This window comes from Neoarius graeffei, chromosome 26 (genome assembly GCF_027579695.1).
Source record: "Neoarius graeffei isolate fNeoGra1 chromosome 26, fNeoGra1.pri, whole genome shotgun sequence".
Lineage (NCBI taxonomy): Eukaryota > Metazoa > Chordata > Actinopteri > Siluriformes > Ariidae > Neoarius > Neoarius graeffei.
In genome coordinates, this window is record NC_083594.1 from 43,649,184 (window position 1) to 43,665,120 (window position 15,937).

A 15,937-nucleotide genomic window follows, 5' to 3' on the forward strand; every position below is an offset into this window, starting at 1 on the left:
AAAGCCTTGCCAAAATATCTGAGCATTTTTTTTTCTCTTTCTTAGCTTCTGCGTAGGAAACTAGGTCACTGCGGTGCACACATACATCTGATGTATGGACTTTATCCACTCCATAATCCCCAGTTCTCTCTCCCAATCTTTGCAATATATCTTATAATAAAAATGGTTCTGTGCATCACAGACTGCAATAAACCAAATGTAAGATGATGAAACTTATTTCTACTCATGACAAGCTTAAAGTGGATTTACTCTTAAACTTATGTTAAGTAAAAGTATTTATAGATTTCAACAGTCAAACTTTCATTTTCAGAGACCAAATAGTGTTCTAGAAAAATTTAAATACCAGATGGGCCTCCCGCTGAAGCGACGTATGCGATGACGTGGCGTAGTGGAAGCTTGGAGCAACTCGGCTGTTTATATCCTCTGCTTACATTGTGGTTTTGCTAGTTTTGCAAGTATGTTTACCGAATTTATAGGTTTTTAAATCAGTAAAGTAGGCCTCATTGCGTAGCGTACGGTATAAATGCCAAAATGATGCGAAAAGGAAGGATGAGAAGATGATATCTTCTCACCTGGCCAGAATCCTCCAAGAAATGGATTCATGCCGTCGGAAGACCTCAAAACAAACAATCTGCCTGCGGTGTCCTACTTATGCTCCGGACATTCGGAATCATCCTGTTTCAATGACTCGACGGAATTAAAAGCAAGATTAATGGGGGCTTCAAGAATAAAAAGAAAGAAAATATGTCGTGCCAACAATATTTGCCCATCGTTCAGCTCTAAAAGTCCGCCGATGCAGTGCTGAGCGGCAACAGAGACAACAACAACACCGGGAGGTTAGTTTTGCCTTTGTTCTCCTGTGGTTCTTTGTAGTATACAGGGACAGATCCAACCCAAGAATCTGACAGATGCACATTTGCAGAAATATTTTCACTAATTTTACCAGATCACTATGGATTTTCACAGGGGCATAGAGCATGTCGAGCTCTTTCCGAAGAGGGCAGCTATGGCCTGCTACAACCGCGACTCGGCCTGGTCTGTTGGATGAGCGTGGCCATAGCCCATGTAGCTGGCTAGCGGTAAAGTAAGCAAATGCCCCATGACCGATGCCAAGCGGTGCACATATATTTCTGCATGCACATCGGTCTGGATCCATCCTTGGTATATTATCAGTGTCTTCTCATTATCTCTAGCCGCTTTATCCTTCTACAGGGTCGCAGGCAAGCTGGAGCCTATCCCAGCTGACTATGGGCAAAAGGCAGGGTACACCCTGGACAAGTCGCCAGGTCATCACAGGGCTGACACATAGACACAGACAACCATTCACACTCACATTCACACCTACGGTCAATTTAGAGTCACCAGTTAACCTAACCTGCATGTCTTTGGACTGTGGGGGAAACCGGAGCACCCGGAGGAAACCCACGCGGACACGGGGAGAACATGCAAACTCCGCACAGAAAGGCCCTCGCCGGCCACGGGGCTCGAACCCAGGACCTTCTTGCTGTGAGGCGACAGCGCTAACCACTACACCACTGTGCCGCCCATTATCAGTGTCTTACCTGGTGAATTGTAATTGGCATTCCGATGCGTTATACTGCAGGCTCTTCAGCGTATATTGGAAGAAAATACGGGTAACAAAGAAAACACGGACGTTAAAGAGCAATCACTGACCGATAAAGAGACGACGCATTCGATTGAACTTCAGGTACGGTTGACTACACTCCAGATAAGAGAATTACTCTGAACGTTTTGGATGAAACTCACTCATTTGAAATTTCCAAAGTTTTATTTCATGGTAGTTTCGTTTTCATTTATGCGTTCGGATCGTGAATTGACCGGAAAGAGGGATATTGCTGAGCAAACAGATGAACCAGTCAGTGTTGAAATCCAGACAGAGACAGTTGTCTTCGAAGACTAGATTATCCGGTGTTCTTTGTTGGGAGATGAAAGTGTCTCATTAAATGATTCGTTCAAACTCTATTAGCAAAACCATGATGTAAGCAGAGGACATAAACAGCCGAGTTGCTCCAAGCTTCCAATACGCCACGTCATTGCATACGTCAGTTCCGTGAGAGTCCCGTCTGGTATTTACATTTTTCTAGAACACTATTTGGTCTCTGAAAATGAATGCTTGACTGTTGACGTTTGCGAATACTTTTACTTGACATAAGTTTAAGAGTAAATCCGCTGGAGGATCCCTTTGAAACAGTCTTGCTCTATTGGCAGAGAGTTTAGCCAATTTGAAGTATTTATTTCTCGAAAGAAGGAAATTTTACCCTGTCCACACTAGGGATTTTGTACCGATACGAAACTACTTTCGTACCGCAACACCTGTCCACACTAGCAACTATACCGGTACTGTAGCGGTATAACTGTATCGGTACGAAACCCACAAATGTATGGGTTTCGTACCGGTACAGTATCAGTACTGTAGCGCTTCGCTGTAGTGTGGACAGATGAAGCAGTTCTGTATCGATACAAATATAATGCGCATGCGCAATGAACCATTCCTACGTCTTCCGGGTTATTCATACAATACAATACGCCCGTGCTTTCCAGCTGTAAATAAAATGTCAAAATGGCTCAAAACGACCGTGGAGCTACATGGAGCAAAGAAAGGGGGGAGAAAGGGAGGGAGGGGGAAAGAGGGAGGAAGAAAGGAGGAAGAGGGGAAAAGGGAGAGAAAGGGAGGGGAAGAGAAGGAAAGAGGGAGAAAGGGAGGGGAAGAGAAGGGAAGAGGGAGAAAGTGAGGGGGGAGAACTGCCTCGCGCGTTTTATACGATTCGACTGAATAAATGACCACCAGAAATACAGACTGTACATTGACAACAAAAAGCACACACACATTGTTTCATCCGCCATATTCTCGGAAGGAAGTTATTCAGTAACCACGGAAACATTTCGCGCACGCGCATTTCAACTACCGTGAAAGAAAACCGCAAACATTTCTCGCTAGTGTGGAGAGATGCACTAAACTGTACCGGTATACTTTGTATCGATACAGTTATACCACTTTCGTACCGGTATAAGTGTGAACACAGCATTAATTTGCCAAGAGAATAAGATTTAAAGCTTGTAACTAGAAAAGCACTCGGAGAGCGGAGACCTCCGCCAAGAATCCTTTAAAAAAATCCGGGATCCAGAAGGTGATCCGGATCAGTGCCAAAATTTAATGGATTGTTACTTGCGCCCAGTCACACCTCTGGAAAAAATTTCAGAGCAATCCGTTCATAACTTTTTCCGTAATGTTGCTAACAGACAAACCAACAAACAAACGCTACCGAGAACATAATCTCCTTGGCGGAGGTAATAATGTTTAGAACTAGGATTAATAGCCTTATTTGATTTATTTTTTGCAGTCTTATAATAGGATATACTAGAAGACATTGACTATATTCAAGATATTTTCACTTGCTGTCACTTTTTGCAGTGCCGAGCTTCTGAAGAAAGGTTATTGTCAGCTTGTTAGTCTACCTTGTGTACAATTAACAGTTATTCCACGAAATCGACTCGTACATGAGCTGATAGCGGCTGTAAGCCATGTATGACGAGATTGAGTGGAATAACTGTTTTATTCTATCCACATTCACTGGATTTTGAGAAACGGAGCATTTTTATTTTGATTTTTGGCAAATTCGATAAATAAAAACTTTAGGCCAAAAAAAAAAAGATAGTGTGTTTCAGGTAACATGAAATACTAAAATAAGGTCGGTAGGTAGGAAAACGTTTTTTTTTTTTCTTAATTTTTTTTTATTTTGTTCGAAAAAATTAACACAAGTAAACATCTTACAAAATAGTATTTTGGCACAGAATCCTTTATACCACACATCATAATAAAATAAAAGTGTTTTAAATCTCATCTCATTATCTCTAGCCGCTTTATCCTTCTACAGGGTCGCAGGCAAGCTGGAGCCTATCCCAGCTGACTACGGGCGAAAGGCGGGGTACACCCTGGACAAGTCGCCAGGTCATCACAGGGCTGACACATAGACACAGACAACCATTCACACTCACATTCACACCTACGGTCAATTTAGAGTCACCAGTCAACCTAACCTGCATGTCTTTGGACTGTGGGGGAAACCGGAGCACCCGGAGGAAACCCACGCGGACACGGGGAGAACATGCAAACTCCACACAGAAAGGCCCTCGCCGGCCCCGGGGCTCGAACCCAGGACCTTCTTGCTGTGAGGCGACAGCGCTAACCACTACACCACCGTGCCGCCGTGTTTTAAATCTTTAAACGAATAAAAAAAAATCGCAAGAGTTCGAGTTATGATCTACGGAAGCGTATTGCTGCCACACTCAAAAAAAATTGGCTTAGAATCAAGTAATTACGTGAAAAGATATTGTTAACAAAGTTATCACATTTTTACAATATATTTATCATGTAATAACATAACATCACGTAATTTCATGATACGAAATTATCACGTTATTTCATGATATTTTCATGTAATAACATGAAAACACCTTATCAAGAAATAACGTGAAAATAACGTCCTAGGCTAGGCTACTTCCATTAAAAGCAGACGGCCTAGCCTAGCCTACTGTAGAACTTGGGTCGAGCAAAAACACCGAGCAAAAACATGGCTGAATCCTGAATGACTCCTATTTGAATAAATAGGGGACTACATAGGCGGCAAAATGTAGTGTTTTTCCCTGCCATGGAAGTGCACTTGTATACTGAAGAGGAAGCAATTTGCATTACACCCTTGAATGAGGATTCAAAATGGCGGCTCAGCTCAGTTTTGCCTTCCTCCTTCAGTATACGAGTGCGCTTCCATGTTTATGCAGGAGGGCTGATAGAAGTGGCGAAACATTTTACTTTTTATCGTTTCTTTCACAACTTGAATGCGTTGAAACAAAAAATTATGACAAACTAACGCCGCTTACACTAAAATATTGAGGGAAATTTGTAATAAAAACTTTACGGTTGGCAATTTCGCCGCCGAAATTCTCGGTCGGTCGGGTTACCGGAAACACACTATTTTTTTTTATTTGGCCTTATACAAAACGTCAGACAAATTAATTTCTGCTTAGAATGTAAACAAACCGGCGAAATGGCAGTAGCAATTTGTGAAAAATGCTATAATAATTCTTGAAAAATAAAAAAAGATACATTCTTACCATCAAATACTTTTATTATTCCATATTTTGTTACTTTTTTTTGTATTTTTGGGTGTTTTGTTTTCGAGCAGAGTTTTTATTTCGTCCTCGGTTGGGTCAGTAACACGCTCCGCCATTTTGTTTAGTTTTTTCTTACTCATGGTATATGAACTGATAGCCTAGGAGTAGAACAGCCAATCAGAGCGCACGATTGCTCATATCCAGTGAATGTGGATCGAATAATTAAAGATGGAGACATCCTTTTTCTATGCACAGTGTGGTAATAATCTTCCAGTCCCTCACTGGTGTCAGTTTTTAACTGTAACACAACTGTTGTCTGGACCTTTTTGATTGGCAAACTGTTTCTTAACCCAGCACTGACATTGAGGAGGTTAAAAATACCCACAAAGTGCACTTATGTGGTAGATGTCCCAGATAAAATGCACAGCTATAACGTACCGTAGGTGTACATAATAAACTGACCACTGACAGCATATATTTACTGTCAGAAAAGTACTTGGGGTTCAATGATGTGAAAGTATGCTTAAATTGTAGGCTGTTTTTGTGGTAATTAGACAACTGACCTCAACCCCAGTCCGAGCAGTGAACCATCAAACATCATCTAATAAGATGAGGGATGTAGGAAACCATTAACCAAAGTGAAAACAGACTGATCTGTCGATGAAAACATGTCAACTCAGAATTTAATTACAGCATACAGTACCAGTCAAAACTTTAGACAGGCCTTATAATTCAATGGTTTTTCTTTCTTGTTATTCATTAAAAGACACTTCATATCTGAAAGTAATGATGGATGTCATTTCTCTTTACTTAGTTGAGCGGTTTTTGATATAATATGGATTACTACAGTTGTGGAATAGGGCTACTGACTGTATTTACCTCATGAAGCTGATTAAGATAATGCCACTAGTGTGCAAAGCGTCATCAAGGTAACCGCTGGCTACTTTGAAGACTCAGAAATATGAAACATATTTTGTTTTTTTTTAAACTACCACATAATTCAATTTATTCTTTCCACATTCACTGGATATCAGCAATCGCACACTCTGATTGGCTACTTTACTACTAGGATATCAGCTCATACAAAACAAAATGGCGGCGCGTGTTGCTGAACCAATCGAGGACGAATTAAAAACTCTACTCGAAAACAAAACCCCAAAAATGATCAGTTATTTAAAAGAAACAGAAATAGATAAAAGAATATAGTTTTTGGATTTTTTTTTCCCACCCAATATCTCCTGTTCCACACTCCAGCCCAGTCAGTGGCCATAATGCACCTTTAAGCTGGTTTGCCAACAGCCAAAAATAAAATAAAATAAAATAAAAAAAACACCTAAAGAAGAAGAAGAAAACCTCCCAAAATACAAAAAATAAAAGTATTTGATGGGAAGAACGTAACTTTTTTTATTTTTCAAGAATTATTATTATTATTATTATTATTATTATTATAGCATTTTCACAATTTGCTCCTGTTATTTCGCCAGTTTGTTCACATTCTAATAATAATAATAATGGGCGGCACGGTGGTGTAGTGGTTAGCGCTGTCACCTCACAGCAAGAAGGTCCGGGTTCGAGCCCCGGGGCCGGCGAGGGCCTTTCTGTGCGGAGTTTGCATGTTCTCCCCGTGTCGGCGTGGGTTTCCTCCGGGTGCTCCGGTTTCCCCCACAGTCCAAAGACATGCAGGTTAGATTAACTGGTGACTCTAAATTGACCGTAGGTGTGAATGTGAGTGTGAATGGTTGTCTGTGTCTATGTGTCAGCCCTGTGATGACCTGGCGACTTGTCCAGGGTGTACCCCGCTTTTCGCCCGTAGTCAGCTGGGATAGGCTCCAGCTTGCCTGCGACCCTGTAGAACAGGATAAAGCGGCTAGAGATAATGAGATGAGATGAGATGAGATGAGATGAGATGAGGAGAAAAAAAAAAGTCCACCAAATAAAAGTCAGGATGTCATTCCAATGGTGTAGCAGCCACAGTCCCACCAAAAGGTGCACGAAAACAAGTCCCACACCACCAGCACAGCTGCCGCAACGGCATCGGGCAACATCACTTGGAACACCGCGCCATGTATCCACAAAGCGAGCAGAGACGCACCGCCACGCAGAGCACGGGTACAGTATGTCCCAAACCGCCTGCACAGCCGCTGTGACGCTACTGAGTAACATCGCTCAGAACATCACGCCAAGCACTAAAGCACTGCTGCACAGAGCGCTGGACAACCACGATGTTAAAATGAGCAACAAGCTCATGGCAGTCCATAGCGAGGAGCACAGGCATCACCCACGGCAAACCAAGGCCTGGAGGGAACCGACGCCCAAAACTGGGTCCAGAGCTACACCACAACCGGCGGACAAAACATTCAAACAAAAACAAACATCAAACTACACAAACACAAAAAAGAAAAACAAAAGAGAAAATAAAATAAAAAGTTCTGGTGAGAACCAGCAACCAGAATGCGCACGGCGTACTCTCAACCGGAAACGGGAATGAAAAAGGGTCAACGAAAATGTCTAAGCGGAAATGGTTTTGTCGGACGTTTTGTATAAAGTTTTATTTATCGAATTTGCAAAAAATAAAAATAAACAATGCTCTGTTTCTCAAAATCCACTGAATGTAGATAGAATAAAACAGTTATTCCACTCAATCTCGTCATACATGGCTTATAGCTGACTAGGTGCTCATCGGCTATCAGCTCCTGTATGACTCGATTTCATGGAATAACTGTTAAATATGTTCCATATGTTACTTAATAGTTTTGAGGTCTTCAGTATTCTTCTACAATCTAGAACAGGGGTCATCAAACTACGGCCCGCGGGCCGACTCCGGCCCGCCACCCCCCTTAGACAGGCCCCCTAGCCCCTCTGCCCCCCACCACTTGAACCGGCCCTATGAGGCAATCCCCAAAAGTGGTTATGGCCTATTTTTTTTTTCAATTGCTTTTTGGCAAATATGTCTGCATCTTGTATTTTGTTGTTTTTATCAATTTAAAATTGATATTTAGTTATAAAATGAACTATTCATATTTTCCAAATTTTCGTCATATGCTCGCGATCAAGCAGTGACAGGCAGCGCACGCGCAGAGAACTGTCAGTGTTCAGGACAGCAAAATGGCTAGCGGTCAGCGAAAAGCTGACAGAGAGTGCAGAGTTTTTAAAGAACAGTGGACCACTGATTATTTTTTCGTTCAGTGTAAGGACCGTGCAGTTTGTCTTGTATGTAAAGAAAGTGTGTCAGTTTTCAAAGAATATAATCTGCGTCGTCACTACGAAACCCGCCACAAAGAGTATGCTAGTTTGCGAGGGCAAACAAGAGAAGACAGGATTCGGAGGATGAAATGCGGACTGGCTGCACAACAGAATGTATTCCTTCGCCAAACCCAGATCAACCAGGCTGCTGTCCGAGCTAGCTATAAGGTAGCTCACCTACTAGCTACCCATGGAAAGCCGTTTACTGATGGGGACTTTGTTAAAGTATGCATGCTTGCTGTGGCCGAGGAGGTGTGTCCCGACAAGAAGGATGCGCTCAACGCGGTGTCTCTCCGCACCTACTATGACCAGGCGAACCGAAGATTTGGGGGACAACATGTATGACCAGCTGAATGAGAAAGCGTCAGAATTCGAGTTTTTTGCTTTGGCCATGGATGAGAGCAATGACGTGCAGGACACAGCACAACTGCTGTGATCTATTGCTCATATTATTATAATTTCACTGTTTTTTTAAATGTATTTATTTGATAGGCCTATTTATTTGACCTTTATTAAGTGCTGCACACTATTAATATTATTAATAATATCAACAGGCCTACCTACAATTTATAATTTTCCACTCACCTTTGCCAGTGTCAATCACCTCAACTAGGCAGATGTTTCTTACCTTGACAGCTTTGATGTTATTTTTATTAGAAAATAAATAAATGGAATATCTGTGGTATTTCAAATTAAAACAAAGTGTGAACACTCGATTACTACTTTTGCAAACCACTAGTAAAGATAAACATGTGCCAGGAATCAAGTGTTGATATAATAGTGTGGATATACTGTAGTAGTGGGGATGGCTGTGCCAGGCTAGCAATCTCTACTACACAATGAGGCCTGCTGGTGGTCATATTTGTCTGGGTCATACAATTCTATGTTATATAGCTGACCCGACCCCGGCCCTCCATCACAGTCAGGAACGACAATGTGGCCCCCAGAGAAAAAAGTTTGGTGACCCCTGATCTAGAAAATAGTCAAAATACAGAAAAACCGATGATTGAGTCGGGACGTGCAAACTTTTGAGTGGTACTGTAAATCTTGGACACTGCTGAACATGACATTAATTATAAAGATAAATAAACAAGTAAAAACCTGTAATTGCTCAAGAAAGAGTCTATGGTCTTCTCGTGAATCTGGGAGTCAGTGCTGGTTAATGGTGTACTAGTATACCCGAGTACTGTAGTACCAGAAGCAGTACTAAGAGTACAAACGTACACTATATAGAGTGCAAATGCATTCATATACTGTCAGGACACCTTTGTTCACCATATATTTAATCATGTTTGTAAACAAAAATCACGCTAGTATACATACCCTGCAGTTTCCTAGCTCTTCTGCCGACAGGATGATGGTTCCACACTTCTTCCCAGGGATCCCCCTGCAATCAAGGCAGAGTGTTATCTCTTATAAAGTGAGAAACAGATGTAACAGCATCCCGTGCTAGGTTTCCAGTAGTGAGGCATAAAATGAACTTCCAAATGCACACAATGTCTGCTGTATTCCCTGTAAACATCTAAAGAACAAATCAGATCAGATACAACATGGCTTCATGTTTCTCTTTATTGCCACCCTGAAACGATGGGCTATCTGAAATTATTTTACTGCCTGTTACACATTTCCGAGACTCATGAAAGGATTTCATAGTGCCTCGGTTTTCTTTCATCGGCACTCGGAGTAGTCGGGAAAAGGATGCCATGTGACTGGAGGCAGTAAGATTACTGACAGTAAAAGCCACAAACCATGCAGTGGAGTTTATAGTATAACACATGGATGAATGCCCAGCGGTCTGCACACACTGTCCTCCAGAGTCAAAAAATCTTGTCCATCCCTGCTCGAGTTGCACAACAATTTCATTAGCAGTGCTTTCCTCCAGATGGCCAAGTTCCCCACTGGGAGCCTCTGGCAAAAAAATAAAGGCTCTTGTGGAGCCACGTTAGTCATGCCTGTGTTGAAGCTCCAACCCAAATCTGTTTAAGACTTTGTTTTAAAATGAGAGGATAGAAAACCTTACTAACACCTGACCCAGATGTTTAAACATCTTCAAATATCACATCACCACACAGCAGCCATTTGTCTCCCCCAACAATGTACAAAACTAAAATATTTGCTTTGATTTCCCAAGGCTGGTTATCAGGATGGCGGTGTAGTGGTTAGCGCCGTCACCTCACAGCAAGAAGTTTCTGGGTTCGAGCCCAGTGGCTGACGGGCGCCTTTCTGTGTGGAGTTTGCATGTTCTCCCCATGACTGTGTGGGTTTCCCTCACAGTCCAAAGACATGCAGGTTAGGTTCATTGGTGGCTCTAAATTGACCATAGTGTGAATGGTTGTTTGTATCTACAGTGTCTTGAAAAAGTATTCATCCCTCTTGTGTTGCATTAAAATGGATTTTGGGGGGTGAGCACCATTTGATTTACACAACATGCCTACCATTTTAAAGGTGAAAATTGTTGTTTTATTGTGACACAAACAATAATTAAGATGAAAAAAAAACCAGAAATCTGGAGTGCGCATAGGTATTCACCCCCAAAATCAATACTTTGTAGCGCCACCTTGTGCTGCAATTACAGCTGCAAGTCTCTTGGGGTATGTCTCTATTAGCTTAGCACATCTAGCCACTGGGATTTTTGCCCATTCCTCAAGGCAAAACTGCTCCAACTCCTTCAAGTTAGATGGGTTGTGTTGGTGTACAGCAATCTTCAAGTTATGCCACAAATTCTCAATTGGATTGAGGTCTGGGCTTTGATTAGGCCATTCCAAGGCATTTAAATGTTTCCCTTTAAACCACTCCAGTGTAGCTTTAGCAGTATTTTTAGGCTCATTGTCCTGCTGGAATGTGACCCTTCGTCCCAGTCTCAAACCTCTGGCCGACTCAAACAGGTTTTCCTCCAGAATTGCCCTGTATTTAGTGCCATCCATCTTTCCTTCAGTCCTGACCAGCTTTCCTGTCCCTGCAGATGAAAAACATCTCCACAGCATGATGCTGCCACCAGCATGCTTCACTGTAAGAATGGTGTTCGCAGGGTGTTGGGTTTGTGCCGCACATGGTATTTCCCATGATGGTCAAAAAGATCCATTTTAATCTCATCTGACCAGAGAATCTTCTTCCATGTCTTTGGGGAGTCTGCCACATGCTGTTAGGCAAACTCCAAACATGTTTTCTTAAGCAATGACTTTTTTTTTCTGGCCACTCTTCCATAAACCCCCGCTCTGTGGAGTGTACGGCTTAAAGTGGTCCTATGTACAGATACTCCCATCCCTGCTGTGGATCTTTGCAGCTCCTTCAGTCTTATCTTTGGTGTCTTTGTTGCATCTCTGATTAATGCCCTCCTTGCCCAGTCTGTGAGTTTTGGTGGGCGGCCTTCTCTTGTCAGGTTTGTAATGGTGCCATATTCTTTCCATTTTGCTATAATGGATTTAATGGTGCTCCCTGGGATATTCAAAGTGTGGGATATTTTTTATAACCCAACTCTGAGCTATACTTCTCCACAACTTTGTCTCTGACTTGTTTGGAGGCTCCTTGGTTTTCATGTTGCTTGCTTAGTAGTGTAGCAGAGTCCAGGTCCTTCCAGAACAGGTTGATTTATACACAGATCATGTGACACTTTGACTGCACACAGGTGGATCTTAATCAACTAATTATGTGACTTATGAAGTGAATTGGTTGGACCAGCTCTTATTTAGGGGTTTCATACGAAAGGGGGTGAATACCTATGCACACTCCAGATTTCTGTTTATTCATCTTAATTATTGTTTGTGTCACAATAAAACAACAATTTGCACCTTTAAAGTGGTCGGCATGTTGTGTAAATCAAATGGTGCTAACCCTCCAAATCCATTTTAATTCCAGCTTGTAATGCAACAAAACAGGACAAACACCTAGGGGGATGAATACTTTTGCAAGCCACTGTACCGTATGTATCAGCCCTGCGATGATTTGACGACATGGCTTCTTGCCCATAGTCAGCTGGGATAGGCCCCAGCTTGCCCGCGACCCTGCACAGGATAAGCGATTACGGATAATAGATGGATATCAGGAGATCAGTAATGGTTATCAGTCTGTTCCAACAGGTATATACTCTGAAAGGCTTGTTGTATGGAAAAGGTACTCTTGCTCAGCCAAATCAGTGTGAATGCAACAGCACCTGTTTTGTCCAAACCCCTTAGAAAAGGTCACGATATAAAAGCTGGATATGAGAAAGCCAAAACACTGCATGCAGAGATTATAAGAGATGAATCAAGTAAAGGTCAAGCCTACCGAGATATTCGTAAGCTATGATGGTCTGTGTCAGTAAAAACCAGTAATGCTGTTCATGCTTGGCTGTTTTGTAATATCCTGGGGTAAAGAGTTTCAATAAAGTCATAGGATATGAGAAACGACATTTTGTCTTTTACAGTCCAAATCTCAACAAGCATTATGATGGCGTAACTTACTTTCGACTTCCACATATAAGGCTTACAAGTTGTTTTGGGAAGTATCGAGCTACAAGTAGTAGTACAAAGAGTTTTTTTCAAAATAATGTGGCATTTTCAGTAAGACGCTAATTTTTTTTTTTTTGACAAAATGCTACACCGCTACATTTTCCCTTTTCACGTAACAAGTTCAATGGTATTTTTAAATCTAACAAATCTCATTGTTGCAGCAAATACCCAAATGTAGCTATTTAATATTCAATGTTACATGAATTACGAATATGCCGACTAATTTTATTGGTGCATTAGTTCTTATTGGTCTTATCGGCTTATGTGTTATTGATACATTAGCACAAAAACGCACAACTTTTTTCTATTTATTGTTGACATTATTCTGCACACTTTTGCTCTTTGAAAAGTTTATTTTCCCACCTTCCAGGCTCCAGTGAAAGATACAACAGTCTTGTGTTACAACGGGAACTGCCTGCTGGGTTTTGACCATTAAAATGTCTCTTTCACTTTCCAATAGTGTTGCATTGGTGTGACAATACTGCTGATGGACTGCCAATGGTTTTTGTGTCCTCTAAGGCAGTGGTCCCAAAGGACGTATACAGACCAGGAAGATCGATACGTGACTCTCAAATGATTGGCTCAAAAAAGGTCAAGCTCCATCTACCACAGCTGGCTACCAGTTGCCATCACATCCTGACACAACAGAAACCAGCCACTGTTTGCTATTGACTGCCAAAAATAGGTGAAATGGGCAGTTTCCCAGGCCTCAATCATCATTATAACCCTGACCTCTGCAAGACAAACTCTTCAAAAGGCTGCACATTCTTGATGACCTGACATCCTTCTCCAAATCCAATTTCAGAAAAAAAAAAGCTGGCGAAGGGTAAGCACAATAAGTCTGTTGACCCATGGGACTTTTATTTTAAGAAAGTGATTCTTGAATTGGAAAAAAAAATGATTCTCTATCAGTGATGGCAGTTTTTGATTTGTTCTGGTTTATAGACCTACCTTCATCTCAGGATGGATGGAGTACTTAAACAGAAGAAGGCTGCCACAGAAATGTTAACACGGATTCCTCAGTGTATCTAAATGCGGCATCTTCTATAATGAACGTGATATTGCGATGGTATGTCCAAGCAGAGAAATCTGGGGTTTTGGCTTCGTGGATTAATATGATCTTCACTGGCATGCCAATTTAACAAGATTAAGGAAAAGGAAGCAGATGATGCACACAGTTCAGTTTGCATGCAATTGTTTAATTAAAACCATGGACATGGACATTTCACATGTTCAAATATCATTATATAATATTTGGAAGACAACAAGGCTCCATATTCTCCTTGGACCCAGAGCATGCAGCTGTGTGCAGTTTTTATTTCATCTTGGTTTTCATCACTGTGGAAACCAAAGCGATGCCTCGGAACAAAATGTACAGTGGGGCAAAAAAGTATTTAGTCAGTCACCAATTGTGCAAGTTCTCCCACTTAAAAAGATGAGAGAGGCCTGTAATTGTCATCATAGCTACACTTCAACTATGAGAGACAGAATGAGAAAAAAAATCCAGAAAATCACATTGTCTGATTTTTAAAGAATTTATTTGCAAATTATGGTGGAAAATAAGTATTTGGTCAATAACAAAAGTTCATCTCAATACTTTGTTATATACCCTTTGTTAGCAATGACAGAGGTCAAACGTTTTCTGCAAGTCTTCACAAGGTTTTCACACACTGTTGCTGGTATTTTGGCCCGTTCCTCCATGCAGATCTCCTCTAGAGCAGTGATGTTTTGGGGCTGTCGCTGGGCAACACAGACTTTCAACTCCCTCCAAAGATTTTCTATGGGGTTGAGATCTGGAGACTGGCTAGGCCACTCCAGGACCTTGAAATGCTTCTTACGAAGCCACTCCTTCGTTGCCCGGGTGGTGTGTTTGGGATCATTGTCATGCTGAAAAACCCAGCCATGTTTCATCTTCAATGCCCTTGCTGATGGAAGGAGGTTTTCACTCAAAATCTCATGATACATGGCCCCATTTACAGTATTCTTTCCTTTACACGGATCAGTCGTCCTGGTCCCTTTGCAGAAAAACAGCCGCAAAGCATGATGTTTCCACCCCCATGCTTCACAGTAGGTATGGTGTCCTTTGGATGCAACTCAGCATTCTTTCTCCTCCAAACACGACAAGTTGAGTTTTTACCAAAAAGTTTTATTTTGGTTTCATCTGACATTCTCCCAATCCTCTTCTGGATCATCCAAATCCTCTCTAGCAAACTTCAGACAGGCCTGGACATGTATTGGCTTAAGCAGGGGGACACGTCTGGCACTGCAGGATTTGAGTCCCTGGCGGCGTAGTGTGTTACTGATGGTAGCCTTTGTTACTTTGGTCCCAGCTCTCTGCAGGTCATTCACTAGGTCCCCCCGTGTGGTTCTGGGATTTTTGCTCACCATTCTTGTGATCATTTTGACCCCACGGGATGAGATCTTGCGTGGAGCCCCAGATCGAGGGAGATTATCAGTGGTCTTGTATGTCTTCCATTTTCTAATAATTGCTCCCACAGTTGATTTCTTCACACCAAGCTGCTTACCTATTGCAGATTCAGTCTTCCCAGCCTGGTGCAGGTCTACAATTTTGTTTCTGGTGTCCTTTGACAGCTCTTTGGTCTTGGCCATAGTGGAGTTTGGAGTGTGACTGTTTGAGGTTGTGGACAGGTGTCTTTTATACTGATAACGAGTTCAAACAGGTGCCATTAATACAGGTAACGAGTGGAGGACAGAGGAGCCTCTTAAAGAAGAAGTTACAGGTCTGTGAGAGCCAGAAATCTTGCTTGTTTGTAGGTGACCAAATACTTATTTTACCGAGGAATTTACCAATTAATTCATTAAAAATCCTACAATGTGATTTCCTGGATTCTTTCCCCCCATTCTGTCTCTCATAGTTGAAGTGTACCGTACCTATGATGAAAATTACAGGCCTCTCTCATCTTTTTAAGTGGGAGAACTTGCACAATTGGTGGCTGACTAAATACTTTTTTGCCCCACTGTAGTTCGGCTTTAATTTTTATTGAATTTCAATACAAAGCTCAAGTTATTTTCATTGTGATTTCAGATTTATTATTGGCATTCTGGAGCACAGC

General features: G+C 41.8%; 1 protein-coding gene across 3 annotated transcripts in view; it reads right to left on the reverse strand.

Moving 5' to 3' along the window:
• The window catches only part of cpne5b (copine Vb), a 304,129-nt gene that overhangs the window by 159,574 nt on the left and 128,618 nt on the right, over nucleotides 1–15,937 (reverse strand). For all 3 annotated transcript variants that reach the window (XM_060910664.1, XM_060910665.1, XM_060910663.1), the window contains one exon: nucleotides 9,700–9,763. In XM_060910664.1, coding sequence (XP_060766647.1) covers nucleotides 9,700–9,763 — 64 coding nt within the window. The remainder of the gene's footprint in view (nucleotides 1–9,699; nucleotides 9,764–15,937) is intronic.